General features: G+C 39.7%; 1 protein-coding gene and 1 long non-coding RNA gene across 12 annotated transcripts in view; one reads left to right on the top strand and one right to left on the bottom strand.

Annotated features, from left to right (window-relative positions):
• Positions 1 to 23,215, bottom strand: part of SIDT1 (SID1 transmembrane family member 1) — a 90,164-nt gene that overhangs the window by 26,027 nt on the left and 40,922 nt on the right. For 5 of the 11 annotated variants that reach the window (XM_021934065.2, XM_021934064.2, XM_003893938.5 and 2 more), the window contains 8 exons: positions 21,880 to 21,981; positions 21,143 to 21,226; positions 19,936 to 20,023; positions 18,663 to 18,734; positions 18,147 to 18,240; positions 10,215 to 10,258; positions 1,544 to 1,615; positions 56 to 201 (listed from right to left, as the gene is read on the bottom strand). In XM_021934065.2, coding sequence (XP_021789757.2) covers positions 56 to 201; positions 1,544 to 1,615; positions 10,215 to 10,258; positions 18,147 to 18,240; positions 18,663 to 18,734; positions 19,936 to 20,023; positions 21,143 to 21,226; positions 21,880 to 21,981 — 702 coding nt within the window. The other 6 variants (XM_017955152.3, XM_017955153.3, XM_031663024.1 and 3 more) reach the window with 5 other exon arrangements.
• LOC103881838 lies at positions 18,364 to 18,771 on the top strand. The gene is made up of 2 exons (XR_643393.3): positions 18,364 to 18,542; positions 18,628 to 18,771. It is a non-coding gene; the product is annotated as an uncharacterized LOC103881838 (long non-coding RNA).

Below are 23,215 nucleotides of genomic sequence, written 5' to 3'. Positions count from 1 at the left end.
TTCTACTGCCAAACTTTCTGCCCTCTCAAAGAGTATGGTGAGGCAGAGTGGGTACCTTGGTCCGGATGATGTTTTTATCACTCTCAATGTCTGGCATGGTGTCAAAGTCGCTCTCCTCCACGGAGCTGTCTGTGTCTGACTGGCCTGGTGGCCCACGATCGGGGGAGGACATCTGCCTTCCAGGACTGGAGCTTGACTCATCTGAAACAGAGACAACTCATCTGCCTTCAGAAGCCATGGAGATCCTATGGAGCCCATTCCTCTCTGCAAAAAGCACCCTGCAGACTCATTCTAGCAAATACTGTGTTGATCCAAACGAACTCCTTATTCACAAGACCTGTTCTTTCTCTCTATTCCTTCTCAATGGACTTTTATTTTTCCTCTCCTCCTATTTTTATATTTAACTTGTCTATCTTCAGGACTGAACACATATTAGAATCTAAGGGCATCTGCTCTGTTAACTATTTGGATACAAAAATAATATTGTACTTATATTTCATGTTTCATATATTAAAATATGAACATAAATATATACACATACACATGCACACAGCTATGTATAGCATCTATTGCATATATGTGTGAGCTCACACATATCTAACAGCTATACATTTCTCATGGGTAAAGTATTTGTACACAGAAATCACCCACATGCCATATCTATGATTATATAATGAAAACAACATTCTCGGGAGGAAGAATCCTTCTGTTCCCATGAATGTTTCCCAGAGCAGATGGAGATTTGTGCAGCTTGATGAGCACATGAGCTGAGCTTACCTTCCGCTTTATTTCTTCTGTTCAGATGGTTTTTAAAAAATCCTGTTCTTACAGAACTAAAAATAAGTAGCCTGCACTGAGCCCACATGCTTCTCAAAGTTACGGAATGATAGGGCAGGAACACAGGATTCCAGTCCCTCTACACTGACATTTTAAGGAGCACCATTCATAGATCCACAGGCAATATGGAAGGGCAGGCAGCTCAATGTGCTTCTACTCTAACAAGACAGGTCTAGGATTCCATTCTTTTCAGGCCGCTTAAGGAACATTGGGGTTTGCCATGTGAACGACTGGGTGGCAGTCAGCAGGTTCAATTATGAAGTTAGCCAAAATGAAGGGTTGGTAGGCTACAGCCATGTTCACCTGCAGCACTGCCTCAGTCTTCTGATCGCCCCTTACTCCACTGAAACCTGAGAATGAAACAACTGGTCAATTGACATCAGGCTCCCTGGGACACATCTTTCATGCCCTAAACCCAGGCTGGATGAAAAAGTCCCTAGAGGGCCTTAGTATTAGATGGCAAACATTGAAGGAATTCTGCCCAAGTGGGGCTAACAGATCCAAGAAACAGAACAACAGAACTGGAGAAAGTTAGAGCTGGGAGGAAGCTTCCAAACCTCCAACCAACTCATCTTACAAATAAAAGACAATCTCATAGGATAACTGCTTTGCCCACATTCCCAGTTATGAGTGGCTGGAATGCCTTTCTACCATATTCTCTGGAGAATTAGGAAACACTTTCATGAACAGACCTGGCAGGACATACCTATTGTTCCATAATTGCTCCCTTCGGGTGTGCTGGCAGCAATGGGATGAGATGCCACCATATTTCCAGAGCCTGTTAAAAGAAGTGAAGAGGCAAACACTTTACGTCCAGTTGCTGAAACAAAACAACACTATTCTAAGTAGCTTGAATCATCAAGCCACATTATTTTAAGTTTGATTTTCTTTTTACACTAATACAGGAGTCACCAAAACTATGACCCATCTGCCAAATCTAGCCTGCCACCTGTTTCTGCATGGCTCTTCAACTAAGATTGGTTTTTAAACCTTTAAGTCATTGGGGAAAAGAAGAATAATGTTTCATGACAGGTAAAAATTATATGAAATTCAAATTTCAGTATTTATGTGTAAGTTCTACTGAAACACAGCCATCATTTCCATTGGTGGGCAATAAAAATACTCAGTTTTGTAAGCCAACTTTGTAGGTTTTTATCGTGTTTTAAATTTTTTTATGTGTCCATTAATTTCCCCCTTAAAGAAAAATAATTAAAGTGTAAGTCCAAAACCTGGCTAAAGGTTTTGAGTTTACACTTTAATTATAAGGACCAATGCAATGGCCTTGGAGACCCAATTTCTTTTCTTCTTTGGTGGTTTAGCCAAGAGTTGGCTCAGCTGGACAGCAAAGCTTTTGGCTAATGCAGCAATTTTGGCAGCCTCAGCGGTTCCCAGGGCCCTTAGCACACAGATCTTGGCCTTCAAAATGCAGACTTTGGCTCTCCGAATGCATGCTTTCTGGCACTGTTACTAGGCTTGGAGATCCCCTTATAAATTTCTTCTTATTTAGAGAAACTAGGTGCTACCTGGCCTTTCTTGGGCTAACCCATAAGTATGTAACATGTCATCAATACAATCTATGTTTTTCATCCAACTTCAAGTCAAAGAAACAGGTTGCCTTCAGACTCTTAAGTATGAGAGATCAAATCTTTTGAGCACAGTAACAGTGCCATGTGAAGATGTTGTGTGCAATCCGCCTGACTCTTTTGGACTTAGAACAGATTTGGCCATAGTTACAGTATAGAGCTTTGCTGCTGCAGCTGCTACTGCTGCTGCTACCAGTACTACCTCTATTACTACTGACTGATGTTTATTGCAGACTTACAATAAAAGACTGTGTAGGACAGTCTTTTAAATTCTTTCCAGGAATTTACTCTTCTAAATTTTCAACAACCCTAAGAGGTTGATAATAATATTCTCAACATTTTAAAGATGATAAAAGGGAGATTCTGAGAGATCATGTAAATTGCCCAGTCACTCAGAGAGTGGACAGATAGTGTTTCATTGTATTGATCTCACTGAAACCTTATTTTCTTTTTATAAAAAAATTATTATGATTTCTTGGGACAGGGTCTCACTTTGTCGCCCAGGCTGGAGTGCAGTGGTGTGATCTTGGCTCACTGCAACTTCTGCCTCCCAGGTTCAAGCGATTCTCCTGCCTCAGTCTCCTGAGTAGCTGGGACTACAGGTGCACATCACCACACCTGGCTAATTTTTGTATTTTTAGTGGAGACGGGGTTTCACCATGTTGGCCAGGCTGCTCTTGAACTCCTCACTTCAAGTGATCGGCTTGCCTTGGCCTCCCAAAGTGCTGGGATTACAGGCGGGAGCCACCATGCTTGGCCTAAAAAATGATTTTTAATTGTATATACTAAGATGCACAACATGATGTTTTGATATTACGTGCACATAGTGAAATGATTGCTATAGCTAAGGAAATTAACATATCCATCACTTTCCATAGTTCCCTCTTTTTTGTTGTTATAAGAGCACCTAAAATCTACTCTCTTCACAAATTTTCAATATAGAATGCAATATTATTAACTATATATAGTCTTCCTCCTGTATACTAGACTTATTCATCCTACCTACCTGCAGATTTGTACCTTTTGACTTACAGCTCCTAATTTCCTCCCGCTCCCTGTCCCTGATACCCACTGTTCTAATCTCTATTTCTATGTATTTTGCTTTTTAAAATATTCCACATATAAGAGAGACCCTGCAGTACTTTTCTTTCTGTGTCTGGTGTATTCCACTTAGCATGACATCCTCCATGTTTATCCATGGAAGGCATGCTGTTGCAAATGGCAGCATATCCTGTTTAATAACCTTCTGTTGTGTATATATTAGACAAAACTTATCTTTTTAACTGAAAACACAGGAATTTTTCTTCAAATAAGAACAATTGGTAGTAAATATGTTACTTTCATATAGTGCTCAAGAATACCTTTTGAAGAGCAAATTGAGGCTCATTTGCATCTCCACTGTAATAAAGTCACATTTTAAAAAAACACAGCTTTTGCTTTTTAGATTGGAAGCTGCTGCCTGCCAGTGATTACACATTGGTGTGGGTCATGCTGCCTCTTCTTTCTGTTTAGTTCATTGCAGGGAGTCTCACGTAACCCCTGGGTTGCTCTTATTCCTAGATGATGTTGTAGGTCTTTTACATCCCCCTCAGTATCTTTGACATTTTTCTCTTTTCAAGCTCCTTATTTTATTTTATTTATTTATTTCTTGAGACTGAGTCTCACGCTGTTGCCCAGACTGGAGTGCAGTGGCACAATCACGGTGCACTGTAGCCTCAACCACCAGGCTCAGGCGATCCTCCTGCCTCAGCCTCTTGAGTAGCTGGGACCACGGGGTCATGCCACCACACTTGGCTAATTTTTCAAAAATTATTTGTAGAGACAGAATCTCCCTTGGTTGACCAGGCTGACCTCCAACTCCTTGACTCAAGTGTAGAGACAGAATCTCCCTAGGTTGACCAGGCTGGCCTCCAACTCCTTGACTCAAGCAATCCTCCAGTCTTGGCCTCCCAAAGTGCTGGGATTACAGGTGTGAGTCACCATGCCTGGTCCAAGCTCCTTATTTTAAGTCACTAACTTATGCCCCTTCTTTAAAATGTAATTTTGAAAATTATTAAATGTGCAAATAGTAAATGAAGAATGACACTAAAATCACAAAATGCTGAGAATATTATCATATATTTTACCATATATTTTATCATATAATATTACCATATGTTTTAAAGATGATAAAAGGGAGATGCTGAAAGATGAAGTAATTTGCCCAGTCACTCAGATAGGGGATGGATAGTAATTCATTGTATTGGTCTCAGTGAAAACTTGTTTTTATACAAAAAGATTTTTTAATTGTATATATTAGGATGTCCAACATGATGTTTTGATATTACGTGCACATAGTACATTTTGGTGTCACTGGAAGTCCTCTGATATAGGAAGTAGAAGTGTGTGTAGGAAAATGCTGGAGTTCAGTTGTAGCAGGAGGTCGAAATGGTTCGTGGGAGCCAATGTTCTCTGTGTGTGTGTAATCAAAAGAAAAACAAAAACCAAAAACTAAAATCAAAGCAAGTGAACAAACAAAAACAATCACTGTTTTGTTAGGTGACAAATTCACTAAAAAGACAAAGCCAGCTGTGTAGGTCTGTTCAGACTTTAATGAATCACTGATTTCTGTTTTCTGCTCTGGCTCATCACTGAGCACGATCTGGTTTTGATGTTGTTGCTGGCTCTGCTCATTTTGAGGCAGCTGCAGCATCATGGGTTCTGTGACGGACAGAAGCACCAAGATTTTCATGTGCAATGCCATTGCCAGCATGCAAAAGTGTTTTCACTCTGTGGACTTTCATATGCACCATTTAAATATGAGATTGGCCAACATGGGATAACAGTATTCTTTTCATTTTGCTTATGTCTAAAGCCTTTTAAGAATGCAAAAACCAAGGCATTTCCTTCTAAACGTCAAGTATGGTCTGGGAAGGCAAACCATATCTATATTTAACTGTATAATACATAGAAAGCAGAATTCAACATAAAATATCAACTTATAGGACAGATTGAGATGTTCTGGCTGGAAATAGCAGATACATACGATTGTGAATGATCTCATCCGAATGAGGAAACTTGTTTTGATATGTGTTTCTCTGAGCTTGAGCCCCCTGCATCTGTCTACTTCACTGACATAGAACAGGATATGCTTGCACGCTTGCTTTTTATGTTAAATGCCCTATGTGAGGAGAAAATTTTCATTTCATTTTGAGCATGTTTGCATCTTTCAGGGACTTCATATTTTTAGTTGCCTTGTCCCATTCTGTCTCTGAAGACTCAGCAGGTTGGAAGCTGAAGACGGAGTCAGAAATGATGGGAACTAGCGGGCATGATTATTTTTTATTTTTATTTTTATTTTTATTTTTTGAGATGGAGTCTCGCTCTGTCGCCAGGCTGGAGTGCAGTGGCACGATCTCAGCTCATTGCAACCTCTGCTTCCCGGGTTCAGGCGATTCCCCTGCCTCAGCCTCCTGAGTAGCTGGGACTACAGGCACACGCCACCACGCGGGGCTAATATTTTGTATTTTAGTAGAGACGGGGTTTCACCATGTTGGCCAGGATGGTCTCAATCTCCTGACTGTGGGCAATCCCCCGGCCTCAGCCTCCCAGAGTGTTGGGATTACAGGTGTGAGCCACCATGCCTGGCCCAAATTTTATTTTTATGCCAGTTTCCTACCTATCCCAACTTAGTGTCATGTTTTGTTTCAATAGTTGAAGAAAAAATGAAGAAAATCATCATCTTTGCAGATGGATGTAAAAGTAAAATTCCTGTAGAAGAAAAAGTTGAACAAGAAAGCTGGAAAAAGAACAGTAGAGATGTAGGAATAGAATTTGAGACCCCTGGCCACTAAACAGCCTGAGTTCCTTGAGTCCTCCACGTTCAACACTCTCCTTGTCTTATCTCCACCAGATCTTGCTCTTGGCTAAGAGGCTGATTCAGTAATGGCTCTATCCAGGGAAGGATTGGGTTGGCCATTTGGTTCTTAAATCTACAACCGATTAGGCTTGTCAAGCTCTTCCATTTGAGAAAGTAATCTCCTCTTCTGTTGCACCCCCAGTTCCTGGTGGCAGCTCAAGGGGTCCCAGAGGCCTGTTGGGGAGGCTTCATTATTTTTCTCAGTTGGTAACTGAATTTCTGTAGAGGCTCTTTAACAATTATGTGAAATGTGGGGTTTCTCTCTGATAAAGCCAGTGGAAGAAACGTTTTTACAGCACAGAGCCTTTCATAGATTCTCTAAGATTCTCACAGATGCCCTGTCTTTGGTACTAGGTGGTGATTAGACAATGCAGGGTCCAGTCATTCATAGTACAGTAAAAAAGTCCCTGCAAGTCCCCTGGAGCAGCTCTTTGCCAACACTATTTCCATCTCACCCAGGCTCCAAGGTCTAATCTTCTTCATCACACGAAGTACGAAATACATTCTTTTGCTTTTTAGTATAGTTGGAGCCAACATCGAGATTTTCACATACAGCTTAATCAAATGATTGCAGGCATATCAAAGAAAAACAAATGCGGAGTAGCCCACAGATTTTCTGAGTGCATCCTTCCTAACTCCAAAAGAGCTGCCACCAATTTGGCAACCTGTAGGGACCTGATTCCATTTCTTCCACTTCAGTTACGTCTAAGGTGAAAGCATTAGGCTAAGTTCCGTAGATATCTAGCTCCACAATGATGTGGGCAGACACCATATTAAGTCTAGTGGGATCCTCTTCCCCTTTCAGAAGCTGCTTCTAGCATTTTCTCTGGACATAAGCACCCAAGGCATTTCCTGTAACTCTGAGCTCTGTTGAACTTCCTGTGCCCCATGGTCATGCTGATCCTGGCTTTGGGAGAGAAAGACATTTCTGTACCCTTGTTTCTTCCCTGAATGTCTCTCATTAGCTTCCATATATGGTCCTTACTTGCCTCTGTCTCTTGCTTCTGGCTGGTTTCTCGATGCTCTGTTTGAGATGCCTGAAAAAGTCACTGGTTCTTCCCTTGGGCAGGGCTTGTCTTCTGCTCTTGGTTTAAGCGTCTAGGTCTTGACTCACCAGTGGTCACGACATTGGGGGCGATGCCATCATTCCCTGTGGCCTCTCTACATTACAAAGGTTCCTTATTTTCTTTCTATTTCAAAGCCCTTTGTGGTGAACATTCCTATTCCCTACTTCCTACCTAAGCTGGCTTCTTATTTAGGTGTCCTCATGTGTTTAGGTCCATGGTTCTCAAACAGGGGGAGGTGGGGAAACAGTTTTGCCCCCAAAAAGATATTTGGCAATGTCTGGAGGCATTTTTTTCCCGAGACATGGTCTTGCTCTGTCACCTAAGTTGGAGTGCAGTGATGCGATTTCAGCTCCCTGCAGCCCCAGCATCCTGGGCTCAAGTGATCCTCCCACGTCAGCCTCCGAAGTAGCTGGAGCACAGGTGCGCACCACCGTGCCCACTTAATTTTGTTTATTTGTTTTTATAGAGACAAAGTCTCACTATGTTGCCCAGGCTGGTCTCGAACTCCTAAGCCCAAACAGTCCTCCCACCTCGGCCTCCCCAAATGCTGGGATTACAGGTATGAGCCAGTGCGCCAAGCCTGGAGGCATTTTTAGTTGTCCTAAGGAAGGGCAACTCCTAGAATCTAGTGCGTGGAGGTGAAGGATGCTATTAAACATCCTATAAGATATGGAATAGCCCCCAACAACAAATAAGTATCTGGCCCATAATGTCAATAATATTGAGTTTGAGAAACTCTGGTCTTAAAGAAGAGGACCTAACCTTAATTCTAAAAGTAGGTTTGTCTGATGTGTAGGTAAATCTGTTCTTTGCAGTGACTAGTTTAACAATAAGTGTATGATTCACTCTAGGCCAATAAAACACAAGAAGTTGCTGAGGGCTTCTGAAAAGTTCCTTCCCTCTGGTGTTGTCAGGTGAAGGTGTGAGCCTTGACCCATCTCACTGCCAGCCCTGGGAGTAAATTGAAGCCAAGAGAATGGCAGGGAAATGGACCAGAGCCACCGGACTCATCAATCCTGAAGTACGTATTTTGGCTCAACTTCCAGAGCTAGGAGTCTCTTTCTTGATTAAGCATGTTTGAGGTATTTTTTTTTTACTTGTTACTGTTGTTACTTACACCCACATGAATCTTAACGATGCATCTTTACTCTTTCTGCTCACTCATGTGTTTCCGCTTACCATCAGAAGGGTACCTCCAGCTCTTAGATAATTTTCAGAGCCTCCCTGAACCTGGACAATGATCTGGCTCAAGTCCCAGCTTTGTCCACTTATGCTTCAATGTTCAGCAGACCCTTCTGAATACAGAATTCCTTTAATACATATTATTGTAATAAAATGACTTTACTCATACAATAAAAAATAACAGATTATCCATTCAGAGGCTACCCAATGGGATTCAATCAATTGGATGTAAGCCTAAGTTCAACTAGGCCTAAACTAATCACAAAGCCTGGAGACACTGTAGGAAAATAGATGAGATCCAGAGAGCAGACAAATTCATTTAAATATTTGATGACTAAAAGGGAGAGGAGCATTTAGAATTTTAAAGTCGTGAGAGCAGGTGTTCTTTTACAGTCTTTTACACTGACAGCTGAATGTTTATAAAACAAAGTGCTTGGGTGGCTGGAAAAACAGACATGCTGACATTAAGGAAGACAAACATTAAAAAAAAAAAGAGCAAACTCTCCAGCAAAGGGAGCAATCATCCTGCTGGAGGGGTGTAGTGGGTGAGTTTGACTCTTTCTAAGATTCTGTGACCTCATTTAAGTGTGGCAAACACACACCTAAATATCTGCTATGTATGACTTAAAAACCAAGTTCCACTTCATATTCCTTTTTAACCAAATTCTTGCTCTGTGCCTAATAACTTGTGAACACTGAGTTTAGGTTTTTCAAAAATGAGGACATTTAAATTTTCAAGTTTGTTAAAAAGATCAGGTCATTGAATTCCTTTGTTCAAACTCTCAGAGTGGAGGAAAAGGTGTAGTACGATCACTGGAGAGTCAATTACTCTGGATTCCCCCAAGTTATTATACTCTTTATTATACTTGCTAGTGTCAAGTATTTCAGTTTTCTAGACAGTTAAAAAAGCCTCCATTTCAGTTTGGGAAAAGTAAACTCTGTATTAGAGTTGGCACAATACCTTTTTACTGTTGTTCACAAATCAGCTTTGGGATATGAACAATTATGTATGAATTAGGTAGGAACAATGATGTCCTAGAAAAGGTGAAACTTTTAAAAAAGATGAATGGCTGACCAAAGGTCTGTGATTACAAGGGACACTCCTAGTAAAGGTTTTTAGTGTGACCTCCACGTCTCAATAATTATCAACTACAGCAACAGTCTCCAACATTTTTGGCTCCAACATTTAGGGACTGGTTTCATGAAAGACAATTTTTCCACAGACGGGGGTGGGAATGGGTTATGGCATTAGATTCTCGTAAGGAGCACACAACTCAGATCCCTTGCATGCACGGTTCACAACAGGGTTTGCTCTCCTATGAGAATCGAATGCTGTCACTGATCTGACAGGAGGCAGAGCTCAGGTGGTAATGCTCGCTCGCCTGCCACTCACCTCCTTCTGAGCAGCCCAGCTCCTAACAGGCCACAGACCAGTACCAGTCCACGGCCTAGGGTTTGGGACCGCTTGAACTATAGAATTGGTTTTCACTAGCTCTGCTTTCCAACTGCAGGCTAGATTACTCTGTGGGATAGGAATCAAGGGAGGGTTTGTAAATTGCAAAAGGCAGAGAGGTAAAAGAAGGATGAAATGGGATATTGCCACACTATGTGACACCATTTTGAATTGAAACCAAGCATTGCTCTTACCATCACTGGACCCAAAGCTTCCATCAGTGGATTTTCTGTGAAACCTGCAAACAAACACATACACATGCTCCTAAGACAGCGAAAACCTCAGCATTTTACATTTGTTCCTTATAGATTTTGTTGCAGATTTGTCTACTAGGGTCTCTTCAAAACATGTCTTTGGGGCCAGGCGCGATGGCACACATCTGTAATCCCAGCACTTTGGGAGGACAAGGCTGGCGGATCACAAAGTCAAGAGTTCGAGACCAGCCTGGCCAATATAGTGAAACCCTGTCTCTACTAAAAATACAAAAATTAGCTGGGTGTGATGGCGGGCGCCTGTAGTCTCAGCTACTTGGGAGGCTGAGGCAGGAGAATTGCCTGAACCCAGGAGGCAGAGGTTGCAGTGAGCTGAGATCATTCCACTGCACTGCAGCCTGGGCGACAGAGTGAGATTCTGTCTCAAAAAAAAAGAAAGAAAGAAAGAAAAAAAAAACAAACAACAACAAAAAAACACATGTGTTTAGATATGGAGAAATTGGAACTCTGATACATTGCTGGTGGGAATATAAAATGGTGCAGTCACTTTGGAAAAGTTTGTCAGTTTCCCAAAAAGGTAAACAGAGTTACCATATATCCCAGCACTTTCATTCTCAGTCATATACATCATTTATTCATTCATCAGTTTTCAGATGTAATTCACATACCATAAAATTCCCCCTTTAAAGTGCATAATTTAGTGAGTTTTAATATTAGATTGGTGCAAAAGTAATTGTGATTTTGCTTTCAAAAATAATGGCAAAAAGGCAATTACTTTCACACCAATCAAATACATTCACAAAGTTGTATAGCTCCCACCACTATTGAATTCTAGAATATTTTCATCATCCCCAGAAGAAATTTCAAACCCATGACCAGTCACTCCCCATCCCCTGGAAAACACTAATCTACTTTCTGTCTTTATAAGTTTGCCTATTTTGGACATTTCATTAAAAATGAATCATATTATATGCGAACTTTTGTGTCTAGTTTCTTTCACTTAGTATAATGTTTTCAAGGTTCATCCATGCTGTAGTATGTATCAGTACTTCAGTCTTTTTATGGCTGAATAATATTCCATTGTATGGATATACCACATTTCATTGACATGCTTGCACTTAATGGATATTTTGGTTGTTTTCATATTTTGACTGTCATGAGTAACACTGTTATGAACATTTGTGTACAAGTTTTTGTGTGCACATATGTTTTCAATTATCCTGGGTACATAGCTAGGAGTGGAATTGTTGAGCATGAGATAACTCTGTGTTTAACTTTTTTTCCAAATTGTTTTCGACAGTGGCTGTATAGCAAAAACAGTCTTTCATCTCCAGAGTCTTGCTCTGTCGCCCAGGCTGGAGTGCAGTGGTGTGATCTTGGTTCACTGAAAGCTCTGCCTCCTGGGTTCACCCCATTCTCCTGCCTCAGACTCCCATATGTCTGTCTTTATGTCAGTACCAGAATTCTGATGACTGCAACTTTGTAATAAGTTTGATATCAGAAAGTGCAAATCCTTCAACTTTCTTCTTTTTTTTTCAGGATTGTTTTGGCTTCTGGGTCCCTTTCATTTTCATATGAATTTTAGGATCAGTTTGTCAATTTCTGTGAAAATGCCAGCTGGGACTTTGCAAGGGATTGTGTTGAATTTGTAGATTAATTTGAGGAGTATTGTCAAGTATATTAGTTTCCTACTGCTGCTGTAATGAACTCACAGACTTAGTGGTTTAAAACAATACAAGTTTATTATCTTACAGTTCTGGGAGTCAGAATATCAAAATGTGCCTTGTATGGCTAAAATAAAGGTGTCAGCAGGCCTGTACTTCTGGAGGCTACAGGGGAGTATTCATTTTCTTGTCTTTCAAGCTTCTAGAGGCAGCCTGCATTTCTTGACTCATGGCCCCTTCCTCCGTCTGCAAAGTATATCATTCCAACCTCTGCTTCCTTTGTCGCATTTCCTTCTTCTGCCTTTGACCTTTTTGTCTCCTTCATAAGAATTCTTGTGATTACCTTAGGTCCACGTAGATAATCCAAGATAATCTTCATAACTTTGTCACATCTACCAGTTCTTTTTGCCATGTAAGGTAACATATTCACAGGTTCTAGAGATTAGACATAGACACCTTCTGGGGACCATTATTCTATCTGCTGCATTATCTTAGCAATATTAAATCTTCCAGTCTATGCACATGGGATGTCTTTTCATTTGTTTAAATCTCCTTTAATTTATTTCAATGATGTTTTGCAGTTTTCAATGTACAAGTCTTACACTGAATTTGTTAAATTTACTCCAAAATCTTTTATTATTTTGTGTGCTTTTGTAAATGGAATTGTTTTCTTAATTTTATTTTTGGATTGCTCATTGCTAATGTAGAGAAATACAAATGATTTTTTGTATATTGATCTCATGCAATCTTGTTAAACTTGGAGTTTCTTTTTGGAATGATGAAAACATTCTGAATTAGATCATGGGATGGTTATGCAACTGTGAATATACTAAAAATCACAAAATTGTGTACTTTAGAGGGGTGAATTTTACAGTCTATGAATTATATCTCTATAAAGTCATTATTAACAAACAAACTATACCATTTGGGAATGTCCATCAAGAATTAAAATGTGAATTATTCTCTCCAAATGAAGTTGGAGGGTGTGAGAGGAAAGTTGGGGACCAGAAATGCCCATGTTTTGGTACATTCTCTTATTACTTCCAGATGGGAACTCTAGAAGTTGCATATCCTGATTTTGGTATGTTTGGTTGCAGAACTTCTCTTCATAGCTCTTTTGTGCCTAGACATACCAAATTCCTGAATGGCAGGGGGCCTTGGCTTTTGTTCTCAACCTGAGTCACTCTCTCTCCAGATCCTTCCATGGCTGGCTCCTTCTTGCCATTCAGGTCTTGGTTATGAGAGACCTTCCCTGCCAACCAAATCTACTCAAAAGTAGCTTCTCCAATCCAATCGTTCTTTATCATACCAATGTGTTTTTTCCGTCAGTACCTGGAATGATTTTCTTTATTAATTGCTTACTTGCTTGTATATTTCTTCCCTCTAAAATGTAAGCTCTATCACAGCAGAGATATATACTGTTTCATTCACTATAATATATCTCCAACTTCTAGGGTATAGCTGGCACATAGATGATCACTAAATATTTGTTGAATGAATGACGCATATCTTTAAGGAGAAAAGTTGGTCAGGTGCAGTGGCTCACGCTTGTAATCCCAGCACTGTGGGAGGCCAAGGTGGGTGGATCACCTGAGGTAAGGAATTCAAGAGCAGCCTGACCAATATGGTGAAACTCTGTCTCTACTAAAAACAGAAAAATTAGCCAGGCGTGGTGGCATGCGCCTGTAGTCCCAGCTACTCAGGATACTGCGAAAGGAGAGTTGCTTGAACCCAGGAGGTGGAGGTTGCAGTGAACTGAGATCGTGCCACTGCACTCCAACCTGGGTGACAGGGCGAAACACTACAGCAAAAAAAAAAAAAAAAAAAAGGAGGGAAGTTGTGATTTGGCTTGACTCTCATAACTGGCAAATAAGGCTGTAGTGAAGTTCCTTTTTAACAATTTTAGTTAACAACTGACTGGAAAGCAATTGTATGTACTTATGGAAAATGATGTTTTGATTATGTGTTTGTATTAACAGGCTTTACCCATGATTGCACTAGATTTTGGAAGTGACAAAATTTTTCATTAGAGGAGTTAAATGATTTACAAAGCTAAGATAAGGCAGGTGGTATCTAGTGAATAAAGGAAAAAATAGCAAATGAGGGCTGTGCTAGATTGATTGCAAAATGGCTGCACCTCACCTTGTATCCAGCTCCTTCAACCAAAAGGTAGAGTCTACATCTTCGTTTCTGGAATCTAGACTACCCTCATGACTTATTTTGGCCAATTGAATGAGGGGGAAGTAACATTGTGTTAATTCTGGACCTGCATCTTCAGGAGGGCTTGCACTCTTCTGCTGTCTCTCTTGGAAACAAATAAGCCCCAGCTAGCCTGCTTCAGGATGACAGACAAGTGCAGCTGAGGCCAGCCCGGAAGAGCTAGCTCCTAGTTGATCTGCCAGTGGACCACACTCTCTGATCACACCCTCCTGGGATCTCTCAGCTCAGCCCAGATTAGCAGAACCATCCAGCTGACCCATAGATTTGTGAGCAAGCTTTAACATGTTTTGCTGTGTGCCACAGATTTTTTTTTTTTTTAAATGTAGCATTCTTGGGAGGCTGAGGCAGGAGAATGGCGTGAACCCAGGAGGTGGAGCTTGCAGTGAGCCGAGATCACGCCACTGCACTCCAGCCTGGGCGACAGAGAGAGACTCTATCTCAAAAAAAAAATAAATAAATAAAATGAAATAAAAAAATAAATTGTAGCATTATTGTGGTAATAGATAACGAGTACAAGAATCAAAGGGAAGGATGAGTATTCTGGATTGGGCAGTTTGGATTCAATGTCTGGCAATGTGATTGTGAAGAACAAATAAGAGAACAAGTATGCAGTGCTTGGCCCAGGACCTGCACATTCATCGTGGGGGGCTTCATAAACACATGTTGAATGGACTGAGGCTGGAGGATGGGAAGGGAATAGTGTTTAGTTTCAGGCTAATACAGTATGAAGATGCTTTGGATTCTTACCTCCCTGATGGCAGGGGCCATGTCTCTAATCAATGTTTTTTATCCTGATCTCATAGCATGTACTACAAACCCCATAGGTACTCGTAATAGGGTTTAAGGGACTTATCAAGTAACTGGCATTATCCTGAGATGACTAGCTTCATATGGTTTTACAGAAAACTTTGTTATTTTGCTTAGTTAATGAAGGAAAAGTTCTCCAATTAGAGCATTTTTTTCCCTCAGTCTATTCTTCTATTTAGAATGCCAAATAGTTCTTACATTTGGCATTTCTATTTCCACTTTGTCTATATTTGGAGAAATCTAAGCTGTGCATTTGACTGTAGCAAAATAATCTGTGGCTAGAAGTTTCCATAGAGCCTTATACCACAGCTTAGAAAACCTGCTTGCCTTAGTTGGCTAAATAACAACTTCAGAGCGATTGATAACCAGCTATTAGCTTAACTTGTCTGTTTGTATGTTAACTATGCATACTAGCTAACTAAAAAGGAACACTCCAGTTTTCTAAAACCTAAAACATCAGGAGTAGAGACAGTCTTCCTATGAGAGGCATAAGAGAGGAACTTCTTTCCATGATATTGGAACTCATCCAAGGCAAAATTGGAAGTGTTTTGGACCCTTTTCAACTTAGATCCTTGCTGGGGTGCCAGGCTTTTGGTCTGGCATTCTTGGTCAGCACTGTCATCTCTCATAGGGCTTGACCACTCTAGACCCACTTTGATCAGCCTGCTTCAGGCCTAAGGCTCTGGATCCAGACTGCTTGAGTTCAAATCCTAGCTCCTTCATTTACTGGCTGTGAATTCTTGTTACAATTGCTTAATCCCTCTGTGCCTCAATTTCCTTAACTGTCACTTGGTGATAATAATAGTACCCACTGTTGGGGGGCATCAGATGAGATAATCTATTTAGAGCACTTGCCATGAAAGGCAAATGGAACCATGCTTTCTTTCAAATGTATCATACGCTGCTTTCTTTCAGTGAATGGAAGAGTGTGACACTAAAAGGAGTTTGTAAGCAAACATCAAGAAGAAACTAATTAGAGCACAATGCTTGGCTCACAGCAAGTACCTGCTAAATATTAGTAACTCTGATTTGATAAATTAAGTGAGCTGCTAAACAGCTAATGTATACTTTCCAGGTATAATATTCACCTGTAGCCTGGGGGTTTTGTTTTTAACTTTTATTTGAAAATAATTTCAGATTTATAGAGAAGTTGCAAGAATAAGAACACAGAATACCAATATACCCTTTAAATAGATTCAACCAATTGTTAGCTTATTACCTCATTTGCTTTGATCATTCTCACTCTCTCCATAAAGATGTAATATATATGATATATACGTATCAAGATACACACACACACATATATACACACTTTTTTTCCTGGACCATTTGAAAGTAACTTGCATACAACCAAGACCTGAACTTTTATTCCTAAATATTTCAAAAAAATATTCTCTTACATAACCACAATACAGTTATCAAATTCACAAATTTAACATTGATGTGATATTCTTATCTAATCTACTATCTGTATTCCAGTTTTGTCAATTGACTCAATAATATCTTTTATTGTATATTTTTCTGCTAGTATAATGTAAGATCCTCATTGAGATCAGGTATTGTCTTTAGTTGTAACATATCTTTAGTCTCCTTCAATCTGGAATACTTTTATAAATTTTCTTTGTCTTTTATGACACATTTTAATGGAATGTTTATTGTTGGAGGTTGTCTGATTTTTCCACATGATTAGATTCCAAATATGCATTTCTGGAATGGTGCAAAAGTGACATTGTGTCCTTCTCAGAGTGTCACATCTGGAGGCACAGAATGTCCATCTTCTCCTTGGTGATATTAATTTTGATCACCCTGTCAATATGCTTGATTTCTTACTGTATATCTACTATTTTTTCCACTTTAACTACTAAGCAATTTGTGAGGATACACTTTAAGGCCATGCACACATCTTCATCCTCATCAGATTTCTGCATGTTAGATTTGACATTCATCGATGATTCTGAAGCAAATCTAGTCTTTAACATGATATTTGCAAAATGATGATTTTCCAACTCCGGCACTCCTCCATATTTACCAGCCAGCTTTTGTCATTTTGCTGTAGTCAAGAGTTCTTTCTCCCTTCTACTACCAGTATCTGCTAATGGCTCCTTTACCAAATGGGTAGCTGTTTTCGTAAATTTGTTGAATCGCTGAATGTGTATCCACAGGTGTTTAGGCCCTTCCTTCCTTTATCAACAGGGACTCAGACATTTTTATTTTTTCCAATGGTCTATAATTCATTATTCTTAATAATTTTGGTGTTCAAATTGTCCCAGATTTGGCCAGCAGTCATCTACTGTGTTTGAAGGCAATATCTGAACTCAAAGTTTCATACAGGTCATCGAGGCAGTTTTTTTTTGAGTCAGAGATAGACCCATATTCTTAAGATACATAGTTGTATCACTGAGGTAGCCATGAAATCTTTCCATGGATGGAGTTCATTTTGCAAATAGTCTCAAAACTCCATGCTGGCTTTGTTTTCTTTACTTGTTCAAGAAGAGAAAGAACATTTGTTTATTGTAAATCTCCTGCCATTCTTTTGTAGCTGTTTCACAGAGAGCGCCACAAAGAATGGAATTCTCAAGGTTCAACCCCGCTGAGAGAGGGAAGGAAAGCCCTGTGTCATTAGGGGCTGCAAACTCTTGGCAAGGGAAATTTCCTTGGTCAAATTACAGCACAATTACCTCCTTTCCCCCCCACAAGGGACATTTTACTGGAAAATCGATGCTACAATAGCAGGAAAACACTTGGTAATGTTGTATCAAAGAACATTACTCCTGCTTTTTGTTGCACCTCAAAATTTATTTTAGGCATTACATTTACTTTTTGATAGAATGTTTAAAGCTGTTTCTAAATCTACATGTTAGGAAAAACTGACCATCTACAGTGAGTATTTTCTGGTCTAAAAAATATACATGTTGCCTTTTTGTTGAGTTTTAATTAACTAGGAAAATAACTGACACTCTACCAGCACCTATTATGTGTGTGTTATTGATATAAACACTGCAGTTGTACATTTTGTGGGGTAAATTATTATCTCATTTTACGGATGAGGAAACTGAAGCACAGAGAGTTGAGCAACGTCTCCAAGGTCACAAGGTATCCAAGGTCACACCGCTAGTGGCTGAGGGAGATTTGAAGCCAGTCAATATGGCTGTCAAGTCTGCGCTCCAAGCGTTACACAGAGACAGGCACAGGGGATTAACATTTCTGGAAGTGATTGACCTACCTCAGATAATGAACAAACACAACAAGCAGGCATCCCAAGTAGAAGGACAGGAAGATGAAGACACTGAAAAGACTGGATTTCACATAAACAGATTCTGAAGGAAGAGAAACAACTTTGGTCAGGTCATCCTCTGTAGAAAAGAAGACTCTGTCTGAGACAGGACAGCTTAAAGGGCCGCCCTCCATCATATTGATTCTTAAGTCCTAAGAAATTTTTATTCATAGCAAAACTGCTACTGGAGGTCCCCAGACATTATCCACAGTAGCTACCTTTCACAGTGATGACTTCCCAGTAGAAGCTGGGAAGGGACTGCCTGTCTACAACTTCATGATTGAGGTCCCTTTGTTTTTAGGAGGGATGTGACAAAATGCTCTGATTCCCTTTTCTATTTCTAAGGTAAATATACTTTACTTTTCTTATGACAATTCTCTCTGGAAGGATGACAGTAATATCAAATGATATGACTGATTTTCCGACACAGGAATCTCTCCGATGCATTCTGGAGCCAACACTGACCTTTAACGGAAGGAACAATGGTCACTTCGAGGTTCTTCTTTCGCTGTAGATTCCAGGTCTGGTTTTCCTTTTCTGGTTTAAAAAAAAATAAAAAAAGAACAAAACACAATGAATCAGATAATGATTTTTTGGGTCTCTTGTCTGAACAACTGTTCAAAAAATGTCCAGAATTAACTCTGATTGCTGAATCTTATTTTAGCAAGAACTGGAGGAATATCTAACCCCCAAACCTTCAAACCATCTGAAATCCCTTTTGGTGAAGGAGGCTAGCATTAGACTCTCAATTTGGCCTTTGCTTGTGTGCATTTTGGTATCACTAACAGATGCAGTGATAGATTGCAGCCTCCCTTCTCCAGTGAAGAGGGGTGGACCCTTCCCCTGATATCCACAGACATGTGAAGAAAACAGCTGTGAAAACAGAAGCTACCTCTTCCTTTGGTTTGTATGTTTCTAGCCAGTACAATTTTTTCCCTCTTATATAGTCATGAAAAGGCTTGTAGTTTACCAAGGAATATTTGACATTGGCAAAATTTTGGAGCCATGTAATTAAGAGGTTAAAGAACATACTAGGAGAAATTTCACCTAAACATTCATACCAAGGAAATGATGTTACAATCAACAGTAAACACACTTTGTGTTGGTCACATGTGGTTAATCACTGGCTAGTGGTCTACGTTTTCAATCATCAGCCTATTCTGCCCTTAAGGTAGCTACTGGGTAGTTAACCATAACTATCTGTACTATGCCTAAGAGCTCCCATACCCCTTATTATTGGGATAAGTTGTTGCAGTTGGCTTTCCTACTATTTTTCAAGGTAAAATTTTTGGCAACTGAGATGGAGAATGCTGAATTTTTCTTGTCCATCATTGTGGAAATGATGACTACTGATAAATGTAAGTAGCTACACGGCTACCGGCTACCACCCCATCTTAGGAAATGTACTTTGATCGCTGTGTAAGATCATTACTTCGTGATAGCAAATATTTGTTGAGTAAAGGGCCAACCGAATGAACTTATCTTCCATGGTCTGAGGGAATACAATGCTTCAAAAAGATGAAATGCACTAAATGACATTTTGTAGTATCAATAATACCTTTAGATCTGTTACTTTCTATCTTTTGTTTTTTTCTCAAGTATCTCTCAGATGCCTTTCCCAGTCATACTGATGGAATCAACCCTTGCTTAGTGGGAACTAGAGGGAGGTTTCAGCTTCCCTTTCACTCCCTTCCTTCAGGTTTTTCTAAGTAGCCAAGTGTTCCTCACTAGCTCTTACCCTGGATGAAGAAAGATCCTCCACAGGCATAATCTTCAGGCTTTATCACAAATACCACGAAGAACTGCTCGCCTGGAAAATCCTTCTTCTGCATAAGACATAACAACCTTATGATAGGCGGTAAGAAAGAGCTAGAAGGGAGAAAGTCCCTGGGGGTGGGGGCAGAAAGAAAGAGGAAAGAGAAGAAAAATAAAGTTCACCCCTGCCCTCTAACTCCTTGGAAAGGACTTTCACATACCTGTGATCAACTCCAGATTATCCACTCTGAGATAATTGTTATATCCAAGAAATTAAGGTAAATAGATATACATTTCTGATTTCAATCCATTTTGTGCCTATTTGAGTGCTTAGAACTTTAATAAACACCATACAAATAATATGTGTATAGCCTATGTTTAATAACTAATGCTTACATGTTAAGTTTTTATTTTAGAATCTAATGATAAATAACTTTTCTAAAATTGACACACTCAGCAGTTGAATAAATAATTTAGGTTAGGGAGGCAAAGGACTCAGTTATCATCTTGGCTTTGAGTTACTCTAAGTGTGTTTCTCTATGTGCCCATTTCCTCATCCATGAATGAAGTGCGGTTGACAAGATGAACTTTAAGGTCCATTATAGTTCTACAACCCTGTCTTTAAAAAAAAAAATCATCCCCAAACTTCTGGTGTCATGTTCAGCCCAGTAAGAAAATGACTTTTTTTTTTTTTTTTTTTTTTTTAAATTTCAGGCATAGACATATATCGTTTTGTTTGTTTGTTTGGTTGGTTTTTGAGACGGAGTTTTGCTCTTGTTGCCCAGGCTGGAGTGGAGTGGTGTGATCTCGGTTCACTGCAACCTCTGCCTCTTGGGTTCAAGCGATTCTCCTGCCTCAGCCTCCTGAGTAGCTGGGATTACAGGGGTGCACCACCACACCCAGCTAATTTTTGTGTTTTTAGTAGAGACTGGGTTTTGCCATATTGGCCAAGCTGGTCTTGAACTCCTGACCTCAGGTGATCCTCCTGCCTCGGCCAGCCAAAGTGCTGGGATTACAGGCATGAGCCACTGCGCCTGGCCAGACATATTAGTTTTTAAACCAATCAGAAAGGAAGGAGATCCTAGGCACATCATGGATGGCCATCCCTTTAGGATGCTGGCTCAGTCAGTACACTGACTATCTATTGAGCATTATCATTGGCAACAATGCCCACAGAAACAATGTCTCACCTGTAGTGTGATGGCAGCTTTCTTGGTCATGGACTGATAGACACCATTAAATTCCACATCGTGGTCAAGATCATACACCGGGCACTGCAGCATGCATGAGGAATAAAAAGGAAAGCATACATAATGTCGTGCAATGTCCTGCCACACATAGGTCCTGTCAGCATCTTTCTGCTTGGATCACAGAGCAGGGGATCCTTATTAACCAGAAACAGGTAAAGTTTCCCCCCTTGAACAGTCATAACATAGTCTTCCTAAGACTTGGGGCCTCGTCCTCTAAAGTCAAAGTCACATTATATTGAAGAGAACTATAAAACTATTGTCTTAAAGTGTATAACACTTTTTTCAATTTTCATTAACATCTCAGGAGACAGAAAGAACCCAATGTTACAATAAAAATTTAAAAACAGAACAAATGGTAGGGTTCAATTTTAGTTTTCTTGTGGAGCCCACAACTTGGTCTTCCTGGTTCTTTGTTACAGTCCTTCCCTGCTTCCTCCCTCCTTTCCTTTTTTGCTTTATTGATTTTGGTGAAGACTTAACTATTCTTTACCTCTCCAAATTAGTGTCTGCAAACACAGTCTGCCCATTCGTACTCATAGATACTGTTCGTATTGTTTAGTAGTTTTGGAAGGGAGATACCCAGTAAGAGGATGGCATGCTTCGCACCCTTCTCTTTCATTTGTTTTGAAATAATATAATGCTCTATAGTAGAAGGTTGGGAAGTTACCAGCACTCACCATGATATTCTGGACTGAGACAACAGAACATGGATAAGCCATTTCAGACACCACTTTAATGACAACTGAGTCCATGTCTTTGGGAAACTTGTATAGAAAATACTGAGAATAAGAAAAAGAAAGACATGATTTATATTTACATGAATGGGATTGTTTCCTCTATTAGGCACAAAATTTATATGTAAATCTCAGTGAATCTCCATTAATGAGTTCAGTTAGCTCTTCATCTCATACATATTGAGCAACTAAATCTGTGCAGGGCTGTGTGCCAGGCATTAAGAATATAGCAGTAAACAAGACAAAACAGCCATTTTATGCAATGTTGCTATTTCTTTTTCTAGGGTAAAAGAAATAGTCATTTATTTTGTTTCCTGTTTAAGAAGCATCCTGCCCCCTTCGAATTAAGGATAAGTGAGACATAACATGTGATAAGATTCACTTCTGTGTGGTCAGTGTGACATGTGAAAACTCCATACTGAAAAGCAGATAAGCCTGTTTTTCAACAATTTTAACCACCTTCCCGTAGGCAAGAATTTGCACTAGACTCATCCTCCCCTTTGCCCTTTTGATCAGGAAACTTGTTGCTGGCTGGGATCTACTGAGAACATACAGAGATTCAAAGATCAAGTCCCATGTAGAGTCCCCAGAAATATGTTCACAATTTTGGGCAGGTTGAGGTGTCTTTTAAAAGTATTTTTCAAATAACACCATATTTAGGAAACATTTTTAATTGAAAGAAGTTGTACTATTTACCCATGTAGATTACAAGTCCACTGGAAAAATATAACTCTAAGTTGTAAACTTGTTCTTAATGATGAAGAAAGGGGAATTCTGCCAAATAATTATAAACTATGATAACTGGTTGAGAAGCTATATTAAGCCTGTGATGAAGATTTTGAGAAAAGCAACCAAAACAGGCTCCCAAATAAGACTCTAATAAATCTATCATGTACAGAGAGGCAAAACAAGTTAAAACTTAGCTTTGTATTTCAACATCTTTTTTCCTACCCCTATTTTGAGTACCAGGACAATAAAAATGGAATCCTTTTCAAGAATCCAAAGCTTTCTGATGGGGAAAAATTATCTCAGAATTAAGGAGTGTCATTAATGATGCAGTTGGAAGTCTATCCACACCTTATAACAGATGGCAATACCCCCAAGAACCCACTTAATTTTGGAACTTGACTCAAATACATATCATACAGGGCTCTTCAACAGATGAGAAGTCTGGAATTCCCAAGAGTGTTCTTGTTTCCCAGGAGATCCATACTTTGTAACTCAAGAGCATTACTATGATTACTGTTGGCAATAATGAGCCTCATATATGTTCCTGTAT

The sequence above is a fragment of the Papio anubis genome, chromosome 2, assembly GCF_008728515.1.
Source record: "Papio anubis isolate 15944 chromosome 2, Panubis1.0, whole genome shotgun sequence".
NCBI classification, from domain to species: domain Eukaryota; kingdom Metazoa; phylum Chordata; class Mammalia; order Primates; family Cercopithecidae; genus Papio; species Papio anubis.
Note: the sequence above shows the minus strand (reverse complement) of the source record. Positions and strands in the feature narration are given on the sequence as shown.